The sequence below is a fragment of the Corvus hawaiiensis genome, chromosome 2, assembly GCF_020740725.1.
Source record: "Corvus hawaiiensis isolate bCorHaw1 chromosome 2, bCorHaw1.pri.cur, whole genome shotgun sequence".
In the NCBI taxonomy this organism is placed as follows: domain Eukaryota; kingdom Metazoa; phylum Chordata; class Aves; order Passeriformes; family Corvidae; genus Corvus; species Corvus hawaiiensis.
This window is the reverse complement of record NC_063214.1, coordinates 104,948,852-104,972,783: the sequence shown is the minus strand read 5'-3', so window position 1 is coordinate 104,972,783 and position 23,932 is coordinate 104,948,852. Positions and strand designations below refer to the sequence as shown.

The following is a 23,932-nucleotide window of genomic DNA, read 5'->3' as shown; positions in this document are numbered from 1 at the left end:
ATCCAACAGATAAGTTAGTTCTGATTTCATACCAAAATGGAATTTGAGCCTGTAATTAACAAAGCAATTTTCAGTGTACAAGAAAACCTATCTGATTTACAGAAAGAACAAGTATTTCAGTAAAAATCAATTCTTGTGAGCAATTACGGTTTTATTATAAGCATAATCCAGTCCATCTCAGTCAGCAAAAGCTGTACTTTTGGAACTTTTCCTCCCATCCATGTCTCTTGACTCCCAGGATCAGTTGAGAGTGAAGACTGTTAGTACTTAACTAGGAGGCCTATAGGCAAGAGGGGTTTTTGAAGATCAAGCTCCTTTAGGTAATACAGTATAGTTAGGTTTCGTCTTGTAGATATAAGAATTATTTCTTACACAATACAATGGAAAGTCAATTAAATCTGTAACTTTTGAAGTATATTCTGCAAGCTAATACAATGTTATAAAGGCAACCCAAAACCTGAGTTTTCCAAAGTTAGCATGAAAAGCTTCCAAAGAGCATTATATTTAATACCTGATTACAGATTTTTCTCATATTTCTAATGTACAAGTAATTTATTTTGTAAGTGAATGTTAACAGTTAATCCACACCACAAATACGAGATGGATAATCCTGAAATACAACATTCATCATCCTGGTGTACTGCAAGTTTCAAAATCCGACTAAATCCAGATTACTCCATATCCACACACACTCAAGAAATCTGATTTTTTATTGCTCACATCTTAACAAAAATGAAGCTAACACAATTATCCTTGTCTGCATCACACATGTAAACATTTTGTACCTTTATTTTCCTTCCGAGTTCCTGAAGTCTGTAAGAAAGAAAAGAAGTTTTAGCCAGTCTATTTTCATCACCACTGTAATTTAAGCTTATTTTCAAAATCAAAATAACTTTACCATTGATTTGTAAAGACTGGATTTTGGATTGATCCTCATCAATTGAAGAAGATCTTGCATAGTCCACAGCTTTGGGGAAAAGAAAGATCATTTGGAAAAGGTTAACTAATTTAAAATAATTTCAAGTATGCAAACAGCACTGTTTCACAGTTGTAAATGTTTTTTCCATTTGCAAAAGATCAATTTACTGCCTGTAAAATCATTTCCAGAAGCCTGCTGTTCTGCATTTACTTATCTTCACTACTTCAGACATAGGGCAGCCAGCACGTAGCTTCATCATCAGCTGAAGCCGTGAAAAGAGTGTTTTGTTCCCTCCCTACCCCAACATGTCCTTGCTACTTTCCTTGTCTCTTTTCTTGATTTATTATACTAATCAGATGAGCTCACTAATCCAAATGATGATTAACTACTCACCAGGTCAAAAAATTCATTTTCAGTTAGAAACAACTTCACCCTATCACACACTTAGAGAGAAGCAAAGGGAAGGGAGGGGAAGGACTGCCCTTTTCAGCCACACTTTGTAGTTACAACAGCTTGAACTGACCAGGAACCACATTTTCAGGGAACAGAATGGCCAAATGACCTTTCATCAGGTTCAGTTCTCAAGAGCTCTGCCACACAGATTGTGGCTGCACCTTTCCAGAACAGCATCATTAGCTTATTGCCAGTTTAAAGTATTCATGAAAATGACCCTGAATGATGGAATGTTTTGTGGAGGTGCTCAGAGGCTGTACTTATCTTTGTGTTCCGTATCACAAAAAAGGATTTTTTCAATTATTAGAATATGACAAGCCCCAGAGAGCAAAGAGACATCGGGGAATAGGCAAAATACTGAACTTACCTTCTTCTTCTCTAATCCACTTTCTGGAAAGAAAACAGAAAGTGAATACTCGTAGCCACATCTCTCTAGATGATCTGCCACCAAACTGTTGGAAGCAGTGGTCAAAAGTGAACTGTCTTCACTTGGAACCATCCGTGGCTGAAGTTCTCCACTCAAAATTGGGTGCATTAGTTCATGGATTAGCTGGTTTCGGAGCTGTGTCTGATACAGAAAAAACCATTGTATTACCAGTTTACATGTGATTCCATGAGAGTTTTAATTTTTCAAAATCCACAGGGAGCCTCAGTTTACTACAGAACGCAATAGGGCAGACTAATTTTGGCAAAAGCTAGACACCATGCCTTTCTTCAAAACCCTCTAGTGGTGGATACAGTGAACCCTGACTTTCCCTCAAATGTATCAAAAACAGGACTGAAAAGAAGTTCCCAGGCAAGAGCTCACATAAACACCACTCTAGGACCCCCAGCTTAACTTTCAGATCATTGCTTTCCTGTTTTCCTTCCCTTTGGCTTAAATAAAGCCTTCCTGATGTGGCATCCATTTCAGGTGTTCTTGGAACCTCACTGGTCCTCTTTTGAGTCTCATATCAAGAAGCTGCTCATGCCATCACAAAAGTAGATGTCAAAATAAACAAAAAATTCAATGTCTTTACTATCATTTATTTTATACGGAAGCAAAAGAGTACTAACCAAAAAGACCTACAGTCACTAATAATAATTCAATGGCATTTTAAAATTATTTATTTGCATTTGATGAGTTACAACAGAGAAAAAAGTAACCTAAAATCAGAAGATCTCCCCTCCATAAAAGGAAGAAATAATTGTTTTCATTATACAGTTATATAAATTGTTTATACAAACCACTTACAGGAAAAGATCATGACACAAATAGTGTTCTAAGCTTTCAACAACAGGTATGCAACAGTGACACAACTGAATAAAGAGGCAGTGTTTTACCAAAATGCAACAAAATACTTACTGAAACTTAACAAAGCTGGATCATCAGACTAGCCTGATATTTTAGCATGGTTTTCAAGAAAAATTAGGCTGACAACAGAACTACAGAGTAATCTGAACTGGAAAGGATCACTGAATTCAACTCTTGAACACAACTGAAAAAAACTGTTTTCCTTATTAATTTCTGAACTTGTCCAGTTTCAACCAACTTCAACAGAGCTGATGTTGTCTCAAAAACAACCAAGAACAGAAACCTCTTATACATCTTGTGGCAAAGTGCAGGTGGTAAGCACAGGGCTAAATCCCCATCCCTAGTACAGAAAAGGAATGCAGAAATAACTTTACAGACAACTAAAACAAAGCAGGAAAATGGACTTAAACCGGAAGTCACCTGACAGAATATTCGTTAAGTTAAACAAGAAATGGTTCGAGCATTACAAGCTTGGTATGGAAATGAGTAACACAGAAACAAATCGTCCTGAACAATAAATTCTTGGCTATAGGATTATCGATGATATTTTTGAAATATTGATCTTGAGTTTTTTCCCCAATACATTCTCCTGAACAAGCAGACAGGGACAAAACAGATGAAGTAGTTTTAAAACAGAATTGTAGTATTTTAGAAGTATTCTTCATATAGCATGTTTACTTATCGTAGGCAATAAACACAGCCAGTGACCTAAGAGATCCCTTCCTATTTTATATTCTAATTTATTGTTCTCTCCCCTGCTTGAGGTTTTTTTTTTTTTTCAAACATGGATATTTTCAAAGACCTAATACAGGCTTTTAACCTTCCTGAAAAAGACTCCGAGGCCAAGGCATAATGAAAAGCCATTCCGTTTAGGGAGAACCTTGTATATGGGGGGGAGAAAAACCCCAAACACAACACACCCCCCACACACCCCCCGAATACTAACTAGGCTGTGGCGAAAATAGTACTTTGAGGGGAAGAGTACTCGGCATGGCTGTCAAGGCTCTCAATGTTAAAGCAGTACAGCGGACCACAGAGAGCACCTGCTGAAAATAAAGCACACCTTAAGTGTGTCCAGTACGCCTCGGCTCTTAAAAGTCTGATACAGCCTTTTCCGGAGCTCCTCTTGGGACAATGTCTCTCTTTCAACCGAAGCCATCCTGCCCTACAACACCGAAACAAAAAGGGGCATTATTAACTCGCAGCTCGACCCACAGCTGGAGAGACACCGAGCGCTCTCGCCGCCCCCACCTCCCCTCAGCCCGCTCGGGCTTTCCCGGGGCAGCCTCCCGCTACCCACGGGGAGAGCGCCGGGGCCGGGAGCAGGGCCGGGGAGCGAGGCCGGGCTCGGGGCCGGGCTCGGCAGGGCAGGGCAAGGCAGGGCCGCTCCGGGCGCGGCTGCGGCGGCCGCTGAGGCGTCACGGCGGCGCCGGATGGGGCGGGCGCGGCGCTTCCGGGGGCCGCGGGCAGGCGGCGGACGGGGCGCGGTGCAGGGTAGGCGGCGGCCCCGCGCGGGACCCTACGGGCTGGGCTCCTTCTCCTTCCCCGCCTCCCTCTCCCCCTTGTGCCGAGGGCCCAGCGGAGTCCGGCCCTTCCCCCGGGGACGCCGGCGGGCGGCGGGATGGTTCGGCCTTTCCGGTTATCTGTGGAGTGTCCGGGAATGGAGCCGTGGGATTGTCCCTCGGCCGCCGTGTGCGAGGGAGGAGGCGCCCGCCGCCTGCCGCCCTTCCCCTTTGTGCTCCTGTGAGCAGGGCCCGGGGAGAGACAGGCGAGGAGGTTCCATGGAGGCGGGTGCGATACGGCCTGGGATCGCTGTGGTGACTGGCGGCTCCCACGGGGTAAATCATCGGTGAGCAGGGCAGGAATTGGTTTAGGTACCTAGGTTCACTTCCAGGTCCACTTCTCAAGGATATTCTCCGGCTCCCCCAGAATCACAGAATCGGTCAGCTTGGGAGGGACCACAGGCATCTAGATGGCCCAGCCTGCCCAAGCAGGGTCATCCTGGAGCACAGGACACAGGATTGTGTCCACACGGTTCTGGAATAACTCCAGCTTCTCTGGGCAGTCTGTTCCAGTGCTCGGTCACACGCGCAGCAGAGGTCTTCCTCGTGTCCAGGTGGAACTTCCTGGACATCAGTTTCTGCCCGTTGCCTCTTACCCTGGTGGCTGGCACCACCAAGAGCTCGGCTCCATCCTCTTGATGTGCATACCTTAATGTTCATCTTTCTTTAGCCTCTGGTCAATATGAATGGGAGCACGTTGACTGATTTTTAGGAGCTCTTCTACATGGATTAAGAGTTTGTATATAGACTCATCAGCATGTCTTTTTCTTATAAGGAGCACTGTTTTGAAGAATGTCTGGAAGTTTCTACTTCGTGATAGTTGGTCATCATGATAATCCCATATTTGAAATGGAATTTCTGCCTCCAGGAAAAGTAGAGTCGAAGGTGTGTTTTTTCCCCCTGTGAGACTCCTGTGATTCTTTTATAATTTTACAGTGTATTAGAAGCATGACCAGCATGTTGTTAAAAGTACTATCTACCGTTTTCAAGGTTTTTTAAACAGAATTTTTTTCATAGGGAGTAGAACTCTGGATTTCCAAAGTCTCTTAAAAAGTCTTTGCCAGATTATACTAGTTCTTCACAAAACACAGCTTCCTTAAACATTCCCTGCTGTATGTTATAGAATACGTATCTTAGTTTTGCTTTGGTAATTTCTCTTAGTGTGTAGAGGTTTTATAACAGCTGTTCATTGTTCAATGCCACTTACTTTTAAGGCATTCATATACAATAATAAGGTAAAGTAAGGAACATAAAATTGAAAGCTCTATCCATTCCTTTATTTTTTATGCTATAAAATACCTAATTTTTTAATCATCTTCATTAGTCATACTCACCTTTAAGTAGGAAAGTTTAAAACTTATATTGATAAATAAAGACTTTGAAAATGTGAGAAATGTAAGACTACTCAATAAATAGTGTTAAGAGTGGAAAAAGAATAAATCTATCCGTAAGTGGTATTACATCAGAGAAAAAGCAGACTTCAAAATAAAAGTATGTGGATCTGTGAGTGTATCCAAAAATGGAAGTATATGCTGTCACTGACTGGAACTGCATGGCATCATCTGTATTTTGAACTAGTGTCCCATAAAAGATCATAAATAAGGCTACTTGGACTAGACTTTGTGTGAGGATGTGTAAAAGCTGGTTTGAGGGAGAAACTGGGAGGTGAGAGTAGCAGTAACAGCATCCTGTTGTTATGGAAAATAGTGCAAGACTATTTATTTTCCAGTCTAATAAAAGCTTCCAGTGTGGTTTTGTCCTGTATCTCTTCTTGGCAGATGTCCTCTGGTGCTCTAGATTGTCTACAACGTATATGGGCCAAACACTGTGATCACTCTCATGTTTATTATAGGCAGAGATGTAATTTACGTCTGCAGGCATGTATTTAATAATAGTTGCATGATGTTTTTCTGCACTAGGTTTTAGAAAAAAGAAGACCCCAAACGAAATAAAACAATCCTGTTTCTAGGTAAACAACATGAGAAAAACAGAATGTTTAGGTGATTTTATCAGCATACCTGTCGTCTGTATCTCTGCTTTCTCCATCTGTTCCCCAGCTTTTACAAAATGTAACCTATGGGTCAATTTCTGCCAAATTTGACAGAAACGTTATAGTCCAAAAAATGCTACATTGTTGTGAATATCACAAAAACAGATGTCTGCAAAGAAGAGAGAAAGACATATGAGAGCCTCTGCTGTGGAATAAGTTAGCGGTGGGAGTTTGCCCATCAGTAAACAAAAGAATTCATGCTTGAGTTCATTCCTGAGATATAAATACAGGCTTTGCTGATTCTGTTGCTCTCAAGACTGGTTTTGTCATGATCTTTTTATTATGACCTCTTTTCTCCCTTGAAACCAAATACCATGGCAACATATACTAGTTTCATTTACAGGATGGCACATGTGACAGAAAAGCAGGCTATATGTAACATTATGTAGCTTGAACACTGGTTCCATAGCAACTTGAACAAATTATTGTTTATATTTCATTTTTTTCACTGAATTACTAATCTACTGTCTTCTGGAAATGCATTAGGATGATCATCGCCATCTCAACCAGTTCATTGCCCATGCTGCTCTTGACCTGGTAGATGAGAACATGTGGCTTTCTAACAACATGTATTTGAAGACTGTGGACAAGTTTAATGAATGGTTTGTTTCTGCTTTCGTCACAGCTGGACATATCCTTCCCTATTATCTCTTCTCGTATTTTTGTAAGAAAAGCCTTTTGCCAGAAAGAGGTAAGTTAGATAGAATGAGTTTGGCACAGATTTCTCTGGCTATTCACTATTATTGTCAGTCAGGAGCTTCACGAAGAACTATGCTGGAAGGCACTGCGGCTGTTTAAAACTGGGAACAATTGGAAAGGTGGAGTTTTACCTTTGTAGGAGTTAAAATAGCATAATGAAATGAGGAGCTCACATGGAGTAAAGAGGTATGAGAGGCTCTGAGCAAGCTTTTATGATTCTCTGTTCCCACCCCTTCGACCGTGCTAGAGAAGTGGCAGTGAACATGCCTGGTGTCAGTGACTCCAACGGTGAACATGCAGTGCCAAGGCTTGATGCTATGTGCAGGTAGTCCTAGAACTGTTTGTTGTGAACCATTTGTTACATATAGCAAGTAACATTGAATGTCATTTGAACTTGAGGGGTATATGGCAGAGGTGCAGAGAGCATCATCCACATTCAGAATGACATCATTTTTAAAAGAGCAACCTTGGATAGAGAGGTGATTATTTTCAGATAGGGGGATGTTAAAATAGAAAGGTAATACTTTCCAAATTTCATTGCTTCAATTACTTCTTTAAATGCTTCCTCCTGTGAGTAACTGCTATTTCATGTGCAGCTAAACATTTTAGCTATATGCCAAATTAGGTGTATATGCTTATCTCAGGATATGTTACATGTCTTTTTTTAAAAGTTTTATTCTCCTTAATTACTGTACATATGAGATTTTTAATGCTTCATGATGTAAGGCAAGAAGATGGAATTAAGAACTTCTTTACTGATGTATATGAGTTGTATATAAAGGTAAGAACTCATTTTTTTATGGTCTTGCTGCAGTACTTTTAAGCGTGTTCTGCTGTACATGCTCAGGCATGGCTGTATTAGCATATTTTCTCTTGGGACCCTGTGTAAGCACCCATGCAGGCCACATCAGCCAGAGCTGGTAACATGTGACACAAAGGCTGTATTTTCCATTAAACAAAATAGATTTTTCAAAATTGTTATAAACTGTGATTTTAGAATTCTTCACTTTAGTCCAGTGATTTTTTCTAGAATAGATTAGAATTGTTTGGGTAGGAAGGGACCTTAAAGACCATCTAGTTCCAACTCCCCTGCCATGGGCAGAGACACCTTCCACTAGACCAGATTGCTCAAAGCCCCATCCAGCCTGGCCTTGAAAAACTCCAGGGGTGAGGCATCAACAGCTTCTCTGGGCAACAGAGAAGTTGTGGGGCAACTTCTTGTGATGCATTTTGTGATAGTTTTATGTCATTAATGATGATAATGAAAGGACTGTTCTACAGAGCCTGGTAGCTTTGCTCTCAGAACACATAGCCCTTGTTCTCAAATCCTGGTGGTACTTCCACTAGATGGGGTCATGGCAAACAGTCATGGGAAGCATCACCATCTCAGCTTCCTGTGGGCACTCAAACGATCCTAATTTCCACTGGTGTGATGGATTTGTTCTGAGGAGCTGGTGCTAGGGGATGGCTCTGCACATGTACGGGGAGAATGCAAGGGCCTGGAAAGCAGGGACTGTTTAGGAGTTCTGTGCTCTTAGTGGCACTAAATAGGCTGAAAGCTAGTAGTCGATGTCACCTGAAGTGATATTTTCCAGGGCTGGGCATTGTGCTTACTGATGTGTTTTTCTTCTTTCCCCAGTTTGCAATGAACCCATTTTATGAACTCAATACTCCTATTCGATCCACTGCCTTTGAAAGGAAAGTCCAGTTCCTTGGGAAGAAACACCTTTTAAGCTGAATAAATTAATTTCCTGAGTGAGTGCTTTTCCCCTACTTTCCTGATTGTTTGAACTGTACTTCTTCTGGTTAGTCCCCTGCATGTTTGATATTCATCTTCTGAAGACTGACTAATTGGATGCTGAAGCAGCTTTTTCTTTTGCTGATATAGATCAGAACAGTCAAGCTTCTCTGGTTAAAATGTGTATCTCAAGAAGTTTCCTTTCATGTGGTATGAAAACAAAGTTTTAAACTGTCAGAAGCTGCAGAAGTACAAAAGAAGAAACTGAGACATTATGTGTTAATGCATCTGCAAAGTGTAAGCCTCTGATACAGGGTGGGAGGAAATCAGACCTAAATGGAAAAGATGTTGCCAGACATCTGGTTTAATATGAGCAAAAGGGACTTCTTGACTGTTTGGCCTAAGTGCTTAATTTTATTATAAACTTTTCTACTTGTATTCTTTCACTAGAGTACTCACTCTGCAGACTAACCAGACTAACATTACACTTTGTGGTAGTAAATCAGGCCTCTATTTATTAACATGTAATTGTATGTATATAAAGTGCTCAATAAAAAATTGATAGTTCAGAAAAGCTCTGTCTCCAGTATTTCAAGAAATTTTGAGAAAAACCCTTTAAGTTTAAAAGCCTGTAATTTCAAATTTTCTGTATGTTTAGTGCAATACATATTTAGCTGCTGTGTTGCATCAACGAATGAAGTAGACCAGAACAACCAGATCTGCCCTGACATTAATTGTAATTCACACACGAAAAGCCCCAAACTAAATTTACATGTTTAAACCCATGGTTTTTTCCCATTATTTCTGCAACTGCTGAAATTTTCTTCTTGTAAATGAATTTAGAGGAGGATATTTGAACCATGCAACTCTATTTGTTGAGGTTTCAGAAAGGCATTATTTGGCCTGTCTGGCTCCTATTCCATTGTAATATGTTTTAGGAACCATTTTGTAAAACTTAACATCATTCCAAAAACCAGTAATCTTTAAATAGATCATTTGGCATATATATGTACCTAATACTTTGTTTGGCTTTACCTTCTTTTAAGCATTCTGTTCCTTTTTGCAGGAAATCTGTATAAGCTATCTTCTTGTACTTTTTTTTAAATGTCTGAAAAGTAATTTCCAAAGGAAGCGGTATGCTGTGCTAAGAAGTACATTTTGCATAGTCTGTATAATTAAGGGGACCACGTGTGTATGTGCTATAAGTGTACAGTCAGCCATTATTTCTGCACTTACTGCTAAACTGTCGCTGTAAAATATTCCATGAGAAAAAAGAACATGATTTAGAGGTTGCAATATTTACCTTAAATAAAACATGGAATGATGTATGGATGACTGTTGAGTATACTTGAAGTGATTTAGAAGAAAACTAGATAACCACAGTAACTCTTATCTGGTGGTGTGGCCAGTGAAGATGGGAATACTTGTCTTTGCAATGTTACTGCATACAAACTGCATTGTACAGCACTTTGATAATGTCATGTGATTTCATGTAAATCACCTTTTTTTCTTCTGTGTACAGAACGGAAACACACTTGAGGTAAAGTGTTCTTGATTATATGATAAGGAGCCACGGAGCTGCAGTTATTTTCTGCCTCCTCCCCTGTAGCATGATGGTTGGAAAAATACTAACAGTTACAACTCACTGAGGAAATACTTAAATTAAATAATCATATACATAGCAGGAAGAAAAGGCTTGGCAAATATGAAGGATTAATGCTAACAGTTTCCACCACTTTTAGAAGCTGCATTTTTTATAATTGTATTTGTTGCTGCAGTAGAACATTAAGTAAAATAAAAGCATTTTCTCTCTTGCCTGATTTCTGAAGGCAGTTAGCCAAATGTTGCCTGTTCTTATGCCCCCCTTACATCTTTCCCTCTTTCTTCTGAATATAGGAATTGTAGATGGGAAATGCAGTCTCAGGTCCACCTAGGCTTTATGAAGACAGACTGTTACTGGCCACAGGAATGGAAGAATTATGTCCTAGCTCATCATCTTTGTCATTAGAGAGTCTGTGGGTCAGGAGTATTGTCTTGTGATAGAACTATGAAGGGCCTTGGGGAGGTAGCTCCAAGTTCTCTGTACATGGACAAACACTTGTTTATGCTTTAGTTTATGATTCTACTCAGTCAGCTGGAAGACCACTAGCTGAAGTGATGGGTGAAATTTATCTTGTGATCAACAAAACTCACAAATTCACTCCAGGTCTGAAAGCTGCAGTTCCAGCATGCTTCACCGAACAGTTTCTCCATGAAGAGACACCTCTTTTGCAAGGATTATGTTCCCAGCCTCTCAGGGGCTTAGGAGTAAGACTTCAAAGCAAAGTCTATTGCAGTACGAGAAAACAGAGATAATCTGCATTACGCAATAAAGACAATAAAAATTTTATGAGTTAAAGGGACTAGAGTTACCCTAAGTCGTTCAAAAATCAAGCATGAGGAGATGAGAACATTAGCACAAGCTAACATGAATCGACCTTAATAAATTTGGGCTGGAAATGCAACTCAGACTCCATGTTCTACAAGGTTCTATTACTGTTTAGGTAAGCTGTCAGGTGACTTGAAGTAAGATCCATTTGAGGTACGGAGCAGCTGTTGAAGCAGCTTATGTAAGCATTGATACAGTTTGCTGTGACATGAGCTGTCAGCTGTCCTAGGCAGTTTCTTCTGCCCCTTCCCATTGTGCTCTTTGTTCTAACAAGCATAGCTTTCAGCAGTCTAACCAATCTGCCACAACAGTAGTTTTTTCTCCTCATTTCAAAGGACACCTGGACTTTGCATAAATGTTACACAGTATGCTCTGTCAATCTACAGAGCTCCAAATACTGCTAACACGACCCCCTAATATTTGAGGTCTGTTAGCTCTTGAAACAAATCAGTGAACTGAAACATAAGCCACAAGTGCCTACCTTACATCCATATGGAATGATACAAAGCTTTTACAAAGTACAGAAATTAATGTTTGTTATTAAGCATTATGATTTTATACCTGTCACCTACACCTGCATGTCAGCAGCTTTTTGATTCTGTAGGCACTCAGTAGTTGCTCTCTGAGAGCACTTCCTGACCTAAACATAAATCCTATACTGTCTTATTTACTACATGTCTATGCCCCTTTCTTTACTAGCTACTTTTGTGATTAGTGTACAGTTGTGGTGTATCAGCTCCCAGGGCATGAGTAATGCACTTCTATGGAATTATGTTTTAACTTTATTAAACCTACTTCTCAGATGGAGGCTTGGTAATCAGGATGTTACATGGAAAGGGGACAGATGGGAAAACACGGATACCTGGGCACAAGAAAGACCACAGTGGTTCTCATCCTTCGTTTTTCCCTTTTAGAAATCTTATTTGAATGGTATCTATAGTACTCTAGTCACAGTATCTTCAGCTCCTGTTTTGTTTCAACCTTAATCTCTGCTAAAATGAATGTTAAAGGAAGCTTTAAGTACTAAGGTAGTAGTTTTACAACAATTTCATGTCACTAGCTTGGTAGCCCCTAACACAAGCAATCTTAATTTCTAAAGCTTTTTGCTCTCTCATTAGCTAAGATTTTCTTCACAGATCTTTTCATTCATTGACTAGAAATTAAACATAACAGAAGTAGTTCAACCTATATTTAACTGCTCAAGGACTGAAGTTTAAAACACAGTTCAGTTGGTGTAGATGCAGGACCGCAAGAATGAATCAAACTTAGGAATGCACAAAAGGTAAAAAGATGGCACTTTTAAGCAGGAGTAGCAGATCTGCCAGGTAAAGTTGTCCTGGACAGGTTCAAGCAAGAATACAATACACTCAGAAAAGCGTACTAAGAGCAACAAGAAGGGTTTGTTTTTGCAAGCTTTACTTCCAAATAATTACACCTGGTACAGATTGATTAGATACTTCTAAGATAAAATACTTGCTGGTAATGTACTCTCAAGAAAGGCTTTTCTATTGAACAAAAAAGTTGCTGTACAGAAAGCAGTTGTTTAATGAATAACATGGCCTGTCCTGCAGCCTCAGACTTCCTTTCTCAGACCACATGTCCACATGTGCCTGTTAGCACATGGATTACAGATGGAAGCAATAGTGCACTAGCAATTTTGCAATTGCAAGGACAGTGGTTACTCTGAGAGCCAATACTGAACAATTTCTCTCATACAAGTATTCTACCACTTAAACTGCACCTGAAACCTCAAATACACCTGTAGTTTTGTCTGCATGACTGCAAAAAAGACTGTCCATTAAATACAGAGTTTGTTCCTGTTCATCATTATGAAATGAATTCAGTAATATAAAAGACATTATCTTAAATGTACAAGTCCATATCCTAAAATAGCAATTTAAATAAGGATCAAATTCAGCTCAAATACTATCTATAGTTATATACCTGTATTAGGGCTGAAAGCTGTCAAAATCTACTGTAAGTCAAGAGCTTCCTGAGTTCTCTACGTATTGCCAATCCTTAATATCACAGTGCAGATATTACTGGTAAACACATTCATAGCTCGGGTTAACAGGAACAAGAAGTTTGGAACTTCTAAGGCTGTAGACTAGGAGTTTTCCTACAAAACTGTTGTAATGTGGATCCTTTCAAGTGCTATTAAAGCTGACTGAATAAAGCATTTCTTTTTCAAAAAGCGGTTATACTTCAGTTACTCAGATTTTTCACCTTATTGATCAGAAACATGCTAGAATGGACTTAAGGCAAAGACATACATTAATTTTAAAAATTATCAGTATTTTGCATTAAACCGCTGGAAAAATTAGTGCAGCATTAGAATAGTAGATGGGAAAAAATGGACATTAAATATGTAGGAAATTTATTTCCTACTTATAAACCTATACAAATTACAGCAACATTAGGCAATTAGAAGACCTGGAGGTAAATATTAACTTATAATAACCACATTAGAGATGAAGTACCACTCACAGCAAAAGGAATGTAGTGAGACTGAAGTTTAATATCTAGCATTGTTAAGAAACTGACATCTAATGAAAAAAAAGTGGAATGCCGATTTCATAAAAATATACACATATAAAAGTATCTTTGTGCCTGAATTCCAGAACAGCTTCTCCAAAGTAGTGCTTCTAGAACTTTCAAGTTTTAATTATATTCAAAGTATTTATCATTTGAATAAACTTGGCAAATTACATTCTTATATTATTTTTTTACTTGACATCTTCCTAAACAGAAAGCATCACTAATTCAGTAATGGGTCACCCATGAATGGACATTTTTCTTTTTCTCCCCCATGAAAGCAGCAGAATATTAAGATTTTAATATTAGAGTGAAACCCATTTGTTATTTTATCTACTACACCTTCCCCATTCTTTTATAGAGCGTAATTTGGCAAAAAGAAATTTAAGTCAACAACAAGATGAACTGGGTTTTGGTTTCCGATGAAGGTTTACTGTATCTGTTTGAATAAAGTGATCTGATCTATCTTCAGAGGCTAGAACTCTTCTAACAGCTTCTTCAAAGGCTGCTGCAACATTAGTAGCATCTTTTGCACTGGTTTCAAAATAGGGATGGTTGCCATTATTCCTGCACCAGTCTTGGGCTTCTTCTGTAGATACTTGCCTTTCATCAATATCAACTTTGTTACCCAGTATCACAAATGGAAAACTTTCAGGCTCCTTGACATCTGCATAATAAATGAATTCTTTCTTCCAGTTGCTTAAGTTTTGGAAGCTTTGAGAGTCATCCACACTGAAAGTTAGCAGGCAACAGTCAGAACCTCTATAGAAAGGAGTCCGCAAGCTCCTAAACCGTTCCTGACCTGCTGTGTCCCATATCTGCATTGTAACAAAATGTCCATCAACTTCCAACTCTTTATTTAAGAATTCCACACCTATTGTATGAAACAGCTGTGCATCAAACTTGTTGGTGACATATCTGTTCATGAGGGAACTCTTCCCAACTCCACCATCTCCTAGCAGTATTACTTTAAGGAGCGATGATTTTGTTGCCATTGTTACGGGAAAAGATCCTCCTGGTTTCCTAGACCTGTAAAGATTAAGGAAATCATTAAAAAGGAAAATAGTTGTGAGCAGCAAATTTTGCACACATAAATATCTAGAATGTGTTTTCAAGTCCACCAACATCAAATTTCATGTACAAAACCAGGACTCCACTAAATAGGTGAACTGTAGATACACTCCAGTAAGAATACCCGCTCAAGAGTACCACATTTAAGAGGTGTCTCTTCACAGACTGCAGTCTGCATCTAAGCAGTATGCTGCATAAATTACTGGTCTGTCACTTAAAACCCTTTAAAACCCCCAAACCCTTCAAACCACCCCCACTTTGTGCTTGAAGGGGTATCACATTACATTCAGAAGGCAAGTTATTCATTTACGTTCACTGAGAAAAGGTTTATGGAAAAAAGTGGAGTGAGAGAATTTTATAGAGCATGTGCCTTGAACTAGTCACTTCAGTGCTGTATTTTATTACCAAAGTTATTTTTTAAACCAATGCACTAGCAACACAGTTATCTACAGAACAAATGCTGTAATTTTATTTAGACAAGCATTCAGTAGTTTATAGTTTCCTCCTTTCAGAACAGCATTGATGAATGGAATACTATTAACTACCACAAAAGCAAATCAGCAGTTGCTACTTCAATGATACTCAAAATGCCAGATACCTAGGCCAAGCCTACAGTGACAGAGTTCAGTTAGGAGGTGTCAACTTCCCATAGTAAAACTGTCAAAAAGTCTGGAAGTGCTAGTGAATAGTCTGGCTGCCAGCATGGGGATGGCAAATTAGTGACACCAAAGAAGGCTTTTTAACTGTCAGACTTAAAAAGAAATTTTAAAAAAACCCAACCCTTTAGCACTAAAGTGGTTTGTTCATTAGTGCTTTGTACCCAACCTTTGCCCTCACAACTGTAGTGTCATCTAATACTGTAAAATGGTGTTTTAATTGCTTGGGGCTAAAGTTTAATTTTAACAAACGTAGTTTGTTACAAACAAAAAACAGTTTGTTTAACAAACTGAAGTTTCTGTATGAGGAGAACTTTTCCTAAACCTGCCTGATAGTAAAAGAGTTCAAAGGCTTCACCCCAACAGGCTTCTCTGAAAATAGCATCTATTTAAAATGGAAATGGGTCATAAGTTGCCCAGTCCGTCTCTTTCTTTGAAGGAAGGAATGCGGTCTTGCTAGTAGTAATTAGCATTACTGGCATATACATCACCCACAGTGTGCCGGTAGAATTAGTACCTGATACAAGCTGGTGTGAGAGTCATATGACTCTGTGCTGCCTTACAATCAAGGCCTACAGTAGGAGTGAGAAACTTCAGGAATTTTTTTTATCAGTGACTTTCCATCTTTGAATATTTATTTGCTAGACATAATCTACAGTAAGACAGGAGTAGTTTGAAGCCTCAACACAAAAAAAACTTCAAAACACAAGGAACTGACTGCATCCATTAAAAACTTGTTCAGAGCAAGTAATTTAATTAATTTATACTGTGTAATTAACAACGTTTATGAAGCCTTAATTCTCGACAGGTTTGTATGATGACGTTAAAGCTGCTTAGAAGCGACGAGCAGACTGTTCATTTACCCTTCAGAGAGCTACAGGGTAACAGCTATGGCTCAGGTTATGAACACATACATTTTAATGCATGTGAAAAGCCTTAGAGTCACTGGACTACTTGCATAAGAGTTACAGGTTTATGCTTAACTCCTGAAAATGGTCCAGCATATTCATTTATGCCTCCTGTTTCTACACCATTAGATAGGAGCTGCTTCTTAATAAATAATGCTTTCGTGGGAACAGAGGGTACTGAATGTTCTCCTGTTCTTCCACTCCAGTGTAGGGAACAAGTTACAATTTATTCTTCCAGTCCTGCAGAAATCAGAAGTTCCCTAAAAGACACAGTGTGAATAAATAACTGGCTTAAGTAGTTCTGACTGGTACTATGCACTGGTTTCTTTAGCTTCTGCATTTTTATCAATGGCAGTTATCATGAAATTGTCCACAAAGCCACATTTTAAACAAAATACATGTAAGGAAAGTGTTAACAGTAGCTAGTACATCATGCATCTAGAACCTGCAAAGTTAATTTGCACAATTTCAACTATGTGGGCCACTCCAGTAAGGTCTAAGACTGATGATCATAAAATTAGTTTTACTAGGCAGACAATTACAGACCAACCACAAACCATTTGTGTCCTTTAACACAAAAGCTAGAGTCTTCTGTGATGTTGCAGGCAACGTTGCTTTTCAGGACATTAAGTTTCCACAGCAGAAGCTGTCATGCTAGGCTAGAATTAAGTTTTTTCCAACAAATAAAACAACGATAAAATACTTACAACACTACAAGAATTAATATTATTACTCCTATTACATAATTTATCTGTATAATGTGCTTTTGACAGTATTTTTGGAAGGGATGGTTTACATACAGTATGATGTTTCTGAACATTTTTTACCTTAATTGTTCAATCATCATTCATCATCTGAAAACAAAACAAAAGCTTAATTTCTAATGTGCATCTGATTGTTTTACCCAACATCGGGAATTGCAACACAGTATAGAATTACAGGTAATTATTTGTTCCAGTTATTTCTTAGTGAGCTACACAACTACTTAATGTAAAAGTATTCTCAACCTAATAGACAAAGAGTCTGCAACAAGAGTAATTTTCCCTCATGTTCTTCAATCATTTCAATATTCAAAGAGAGTCAGAGCAAATAAATAAAAAGCAGCCCCACTCTGCTTCATTTTGATAACCATTTCTGAATTGCTTCCACTAACTTAGAAGGATTACAGTGCTTAAATCACTGACTTCGGTATTCCTGTTAAAAGCGGGGAACATTTTCTACTAATGTAATTTCTAGCATGACCATATACCGTAATACAAAAAAGTAAATTAATTGCTGCCTTTCAGGATGTCCCTTTTAAACACTGAAATGAATCGCAAGTCAAATATTTCCATTATCAGTCCAAATATTTGCTGTCACAACGAAAGACAGAAGGCTAAGCAACCTCAGAAAAATCAGTCTGCATTACAAAATCCAGTTCATTGGACCTATTTACAGTTTCATTTTTACCACACTGATACCAGCCACTGCAGCACACCATTAAAAACCCAAACAAAAAAACACACATAGCAACTGAAATCTCACCTCCGCTCCCCTTTTTCTAATAGGGCACCAAAACCTGGATCTATTGCAATACCACCACTGAACTGCCTCAGCATTTTTGAGGAAACAGGTGTAAGGGACACTTCTAATTTCCAAACAGTTGCTTCTCCACTTGTGTTTACTTTCTGACTTGGAAACAGGTGAGAAAATTTGTTTCAGTTATCACTGTCATTCAATGCTCACTGATGAGCCACCTCCTATATGAAACCAAGACTAAACCTAAAGGTTTTCTTGAGGCTATGTTCTACACTGTCCTTTAACTGAAGCTGTTAAAGGTAAGACAGACTCAAGTTTGTTCCAACTAGTCATGTTTGCTTACAAGCTCATGTGCTATCAGCCAAGACTTACTGAAAAAAGGGCCCGTCTTTAAGAAAACACACTCAAGTTTTGGACAAGCAGAATTAGCAGTTCTACAACTAGCATAACACTGACCATGTTTCATAACTTCCTATCCTCAAATTTACACATATACAGCACATCCATTTCAGTTTTGAAGCTTATTAACAATTTTATTTGCTAAGCCACCGTATTTTGTTAAACCACTGGTATCAGATTAAAAGTTTAAAAAGGCACACCACTGCAAGTATTTTGACTGAAAAAAACACTTGCCTTTCAATAGAAATGTAAACTCCCTCCCTCATTAATAGTGGGTTTTTTTCACACAAACAAAGCATTTGACAATAATTGCCAGGCAAGCATAGAAAACATAGTTTGTTAGTTACAGTGGCCCATCAAAGAATGACATTAATTGCTTCTCTGTGAAATGTCTGAGAAGAAGTCCCAAGAACTACCAGAGTTGCAGCAGAAAGAGCAGAATCCAAAACTACATAATTTTTAACACTTACTGTTTGTGGAGTTTTTACATTTCTCAGCCCTCAATCACTACAGTGGTTAAACTTGTTGTCTATAGCAGATCTGCAAGTTTCCAAAAATCTGAAAAGAAAGGACAGAAGCACATTTTCTCACTTTTCTCCCCTTAGCCAATCCTTGTTCTTATATTTAGGAGGTAGTGGTTTACACCCTGGTCAATTAAGTGGCACAAGAATGTTTTTTTTAGTGCATAAGAAGCCACAAGCCTTTTGACTTTGAAATACTTTTTTCTCAATTCAAAGGAAAACATCCAGATATGAAGTCAAGATGCTACAGGTTTTGTACTTTTGGATATGTTACAAGCAGTGACATTAGTCAGCCTCCAAACTGACCCTCCCCTCCACGGGGCATTGACGTAAGAACTGTGGATCAGGAACACCCCTTTACTGACAGCCACTTATCAGCTGCCTGGAAGCCCTTCAATCATACAGCTCAACCTACCAAAGTCCTAATCTCCTTGCAAGTCTTCCTTCCTGTATCTGTGATTTCACCACTGTACTACGAAGATAACCTGTCAGCAGATTATTGAACATCTATCCAGAAGAAAACACAGACTAAAATTGCCTCTAGTTGTAAGCAGCCTAGATATGCTTCATCTAACACCAGAATATCACTAGAATTTACTTGTAATTTCTCATATGAGCCCAACCCAAAATGAACTGTCATTCAGCTGTTAGCACTCATTTGGATACCAAAAAAGTTGTATTTGGCAATTTCTTTGTAAGGTTGTTTTTAACTCCTATGAAGCTCAGGATTCTAGTTCAAACAGTTGCTTGGCATGACTCAGGACTATGAAAGAACCAGTGGCCAAGGGAAGGAATCCTGAAGTTCACATAACCCTTGGATCATGGAATCATTCCAGTACCTACTGCCAGAATCACTTCATTTATTCTAACTTCTAGCTAGACACAAAGTCAATCAGAAAATGTCAGGAGAAATACCTACATTAGTATCTCTGCCAGTTTAATCTTGCAGAAGCCTAACCTTCACTTCCAGCCTCATTCCACAAGTTCAAGTAGAATGAGCAAACTTATTTATTCGGATTTCATCAGAATTTACATTTCTCAGCAGTTCACAGTTAAGCATCTTCCAACTTAAATATTCTGTTACTTTTAGCCAACTTCAAAACACCCTTCGGTGCTGCTGCTCCTGGTCCAAGACTGCTAACAATGCCTGAGCTATTTGACATTCTCCTTGCAACCTACTTCTCTGTTACTGCCTCCACTCTCTCAATAACCTATCCAGCAATTATTTCTGCTCAAATGTGCTCATCCTTCTCCCTTGCATTAGTTTCCCCTTTCCTTCAGGGAATCTTAGTAATAGCAGCCTCTATTGGTACAAGGCTACCTTGTACATTCATATTCTTCCCAGTATAACTGTGACGAAAGCCCCATCCCTAAGGCATTAAGTGGGTTACACTGTACCAGGCCAACACACTGCCTGCTCTGCAGAGATTGAAAACGAAAACAAAACACACAAGAGAATGAACACTATTTAAAAAAAAAAAACAACAAATAACCTAACAAACCCTAAGGACTTCTTACAAGCCTTTTTGCCCGGAAGTTTTTATTCATTGTGAAACATTTATATAAAATTCCAATCCTAAGGAGCTGGAAGATCTGTTTCCCAGGATTTACTACGAAATTGACACAAAATAGAACAAAGCTTGAAGTCTAAATATCTTATTTGACCCTCTGCAATTCTTTTTTTCCACATATTTTCAATTTAAGGAAACTGATGGTGCTTGAGCACTCAAAAGCTAAGCACTGCTAGATCTTTTTTCTTTTTTTTAAATACCCACTGTCGCTTTTTAACTTTATGTATTGAGACAGTAAAGGCATACAACCTGAATGAAGACAGAGAATAGTAACAATTAATTATAAATTTGATGTTGGTATGAAACACAGATATAGCTGTACCATCCTTAGGTTAGATTTCTCTGAAAATAAAAGTACTAAGAAAAAAACGTTTCGGATTTATTTTGGGTATGTCTGCTCTCCCTCCAGTCTGCCATTACAGCTTGTCACCTTCTAAGCTACTAAAAAGTCATGGAAAAACACTTTTAAAAAACCAAAAAAACCTAGTCACACACAGCCACCCCTGCTCTAAAAAAAGCGAGCACTGACAACTTCAGTGTTGCACAACACTTTAAAAGTAAAGACAAATAAAACCCACATGCTTATTTAGTATAGCTGTAAATTATTGTGGACAAGAAGGAAAACAACACATAAGATGGAAGGCTGCATGACAGCTATCTGCAAACAAGCATTTTAATTCCTGAACAAAACTTAGCCAAGAAGGTCCCTACTTGACTGTTCCACCCAAGCTAATAAAACTTAAATGCTCTCTATGTATCTAGTTATATGTAACCTTACTATAAAGGCCACTAATGGAGGCTTTTAAAACTAGTTTTCTTGCCCTCTTCTGTTATCCACTCAATTGCTTTATACAAGTTATATGTAACACGGAATTACTTACACCGAGAGCAGCCCATTAACCACCCAGACATAAGCGATTCCCAGTCCTGGCCCATCCCCATCCTTCCCTACCCAGCCATCACCACACCTGAGCCCGCAGAGCCACCTGCCGCCACTGGGAACTCCCCCGGCCCTGCGGAGGGGCTGAGCCGAGTCACTGCTGCAAAAAAGAAGAAGTGAAACCTAAGGGCGCCCTGAGCAGGCGGCCCCTCTCCAGCACAGAACCCAGCAGGTTGGAAAAGACCTCTGAGATCACCGAGACCAACCTATGGCCAAACACCACCCTGCCGACCAGCCCACGGCACTGAGTGCCACGTCCAGCCCTTCCTCAGACACCTCCAAGGGACGGTGACTCCACCACCTCCCTGGGCAGCCCGCTCCAAGCACACAGTAACGAGAAAAAGGAGATAAAAGGAGTTTTAATATTTCTTCTTTTCCCGATGTGAAACGTGTTGAGGACACAAGTACTAAGCCGAGTTTCACCCTGACAGACCAGCAATCTCTCTCAGTGGCGAGGAAGCGCTGCGGGGTCGGCGACCGGCCATGCACCGGCTAGAGCCGCTTCCCAAAGGAGCCACCGCCTGCCCCGGAGTCACGGGATCCCGGATCACGCCACATTCCCCGCCACCCGCACCGGCTCTGGCGAGCACCCGGGGCGCTCTCCCACCGCGGGCCCGGCCGGGGCTGCCCTCCCGCTCCCTGGAGGTTGCGCCAGGGAACACCGGGGAGCCCGCCTGGGATCTCGGACAGCGGCGGGGGACCGAGTGGAGAACACGGACACAAGGGAAAGGAAAATAACGCAACCTGACTCGGCTCCAGACCGCGGGAAGGGGACTGCCGCCGCTCCCGGGCGCGCTGAAGAGGCCGATCCCTGCCCGCGGGAAGGGGGTATGGCCGCTCCTGCCGCCGGTCCGGGTGCCGGGCTGCGCCACCGCCGCCAGGCGCTGCGGAAGGAACAAACATGGCGGACAGGCAGGGGGCGGGGCCGGCGCACCACGTGATCCCGGCACCGCCCACCGCCCAGAGGCCGCGCCCCCGGGATGGGAGTTTGCTCAGCCCCGAGCGGCGGGAAGGTGCGGGAATAGGGGGAACAGGGGGCAACAGCGGGGAACAGCGGGGAACAGGGGCAACAGCGGGAACAGGGGCAACAGCGGGGAACAGGGGGAACAGCGGGGAACAGGGGGAACAGCGGGAACAGGGGGCAACAGCGGGAACAGGGGGCAACAGCGGGAACAGGGGGCAACAGCGGGAACAGGGGCAACAGCGGGGAATAGGGGCAACAGCGGGGAACAGGGGGCAACAGCGGGAACAGGGGGCAACACCGGGAACAGGGGGCAACACCGGGAACAGGGGCAACAGCGGGGAACAGGGGGCAACAGCGGGAACAGGGGCAACAGCGGGGAACAGGGGCAACAGCGGGAACAGGGGGCAACAGCGGGAACAGGGGGCAACAGCGGGAACAGGGGCAACAGCGGGGAACAGGGGGCAACAGGGGGAACAGGGGGAACAGCGGCAACAGCGGGGAACAGGGGGCAACAGCGGGAACAGGGGCAACAGCGGGAACAGGGGGAACAGCGGGAACAGGGGGCAACAGCGGGAACAGGGGGCAACAGCGGGAACAGGGGGAACAGCGGGGAACAGCGCGAACAGGGGGCAACAGCGGGAACAGGGGGGAACAGCGGGCAACGGGAACCACGGGAACAGGGGGAGCAGCGGGAATGGGAACAACGGGAACCACGGGAACGGGGGAACAGCGGGAATGGGAACCACGGGAACGGGGGAACAGCGGGCAACGGGAACGGCTGTGCCCCCAGCCAGGACAGGGCACAGAAAGCCCCAGTGAGAGCCATACCTTTCATCGATCACTATCGTGCGCTGTCTTAAGAGCGTTCACTGGAAAAGATAACACTTTTACTTGCTCTAGAATGCCCTGCATTATTAAGCCTGAAAATGCCTTTATCAAGTATTTGCCGGTCAGTTATTTATCAAAGGCAGTAGTCTCATTGTGCTCCCCTCTAAGGGCCCAGGTATGCAAACTCACAGTTGTAAGGCAGCTTCACTTTTTAAGTAGAAACATTTAAAACTGTGCTTGTGTCAATGCAGAAATTCATCAAAATACAAAGCACGTTATTTTAAAAAAGTAGCCAGGCACTTTTTTTTTCTGTAGTAACTCAGAATAACACCAACTTGACTGTTTAAATAAGATCACAGGGAAAAAAGCTAAAGGAAATAGTGATAAGAGTGTTTTCTGTGCTCTTACAACCTCCCCACAAGGGCAAAATATAATTGAAATGAAGAAAACAAATTAAAGAGGTTCCCACATCATCAAGAGGGATAGGTGATGACAGACATAAGTACACCCATTTGCTCAAGCAGTCATCACATGCTTCTGATCATAAGGCAGATGCAATCAGACTGGAATTGCCACTTGTAGAGTTGTCTTGTTTGGATCAGACATCAACATGGCCCAAGGAATGGAAAACAAGATCTCAGTATCAACAAAAGCAGATGTCTCCTACTGACAGGAACAGGATTGTTAAGAGGCAGGCCATGCTAGAGGCAAATTTGATGATACCAGACCCATTTTTATCTAACAAATCTGGACTTGGAAAATTCTTAAGTACTTTTTTCCTGGAATCTGCTTTCATCCAGTTCTAGAATAAAACACAAGTAAGTGCTGGAGAGGTAGGAAAGTGGATTTTAAATTATGGTAATGCTAAGGTATATAAG

The 23,932-nt window shown here is 40.9% G+C and overlaps 3 protein-coding genes across 11 annotated transcripts in view; 1 reads left to right on the top strand and 2 right to left on the bottom strand.

Annotated features, from left to right (window-relative positions):
* The window catches only part of OFD1 (OFD1 centriole and centriolar satellite protein), a 41,641-nt gene extending 36,959 nt beyond the window's left edge, over nt 1–4,682 (bottom strand). For 3 of the 4 annotated variants that reach the window (XM_048286374.1, XM_048286392.1, XM_048286402.1), the window contains exons 1-5: nt 3,967–4,054; nt 3,730–3,831; nt 1,740–1,940; nt 899–967; nt 786–813 (exon numbers count right to left, since the gene is read on the bottom strand). In XM_048286374.1, the coding sequence (XP_048142331.1) occupies nt 786–813; nt 899–967; nt 1,740–1,940; nt 3,730–3,825 (394 nt within the window). In that variant the 5' untranslated portion in view covers nt 3,826–3,831; nt 3,967–4,054. Of the gene's footprint in view, nt 1–785; nt 814–898; nt 968–1,739; nt 1,941–3,729; nt 3,832–3,966; nt 4,055–4,544 lie in introns of those variants that run through there. The other variant, XM_048286382.1, reaches the window with a different exon arrangement.
* On the top strand, nt 4,103–10,043 carry TRAPPC2 (trafficking protein particle complex subunit 2). Of its 4 annotated transcripts, XM_048286575.1 has the most exons (6): nt 4,298–4,515; nt 5,004–5,113; nt 6,765–6,909; nt 7,673–7,758; nt 8,617–8,732; nt 8,866–10,043. In XM_048286575.1, exons 2-5 carry the CDS (start codon nt 5,021–5,023, stop codon nt 8,713–8,715), a joined length of 423 nt encoding a protein of 140 aa, XP_048142532.1. In that variant the 5' UTR covers nt 4,298–4,515; nt 5,004–5,020; the 3' UTR covers nt 8,716–8,732; nt 8,866–10,043. The 4 variants fall into 4 exon arrangements, with proteins under 4 accessions (XP_048142512.1, XP_048142532.1, XP_048142502.1 ...); XM_048286555.1 differs by lacking the exon at nt 4,298–4,515 and adding an exon at nt 4,103–4,160 and having other exon boundaries at nt 8,617–10,043; XM_048286545.1 differs by having other exon boundaries at nt 4,308–4,515; nt 8,617–10,043.
* A 2,499-nt stretch (nt 10,044–12,542) lies between these two features.
* RAB9A (RAB9A, member RAS oncogene family) lies at nt 12,543–22,185 on the bottom strand. Of its 3 annotated transcripts, XM_048286513.1 has the most exons (4): nt 22,007–22,185; nt 18,701–18,788; nt 17,141–17,167; nt 12,543–14,707 (listed from the first exon to the last, which is right to left on the bottom strand). In XM_048286513.1, the coding sequence occupies exons 3-4, from the start codon at nt 17,158–17,160 to the stop codon at nt 14,068–14,070; spliced, it is 660 nt and encodes a 219-aa protein (XP_048142470.1). In that variant the 5' UTR covers nt 17,161–17,167; nt 18,701–18,788; nt 22,007–22,185; the 3' UTR covers nt 12,543–14,067. The 3 variants fall into 3 exon arrangements, with proteins under 3 accessions (XP_048142470.1, XP_048142481.1, XP_048142490.1); XM_048286524.1 differs by lacking the exon at nt 17,141–17,167 and having other exon boundaries at nt 22,007–22,184; XM_048286533.1 differs by lacking the exons at nt 17,141–17,167; nt 18,701–18,788 and having other exon boundaries at nt 22,007–22,184.
* Between the last annotated feature and the right edge of the window lie 1,747 nt (nt 22,186–23,932).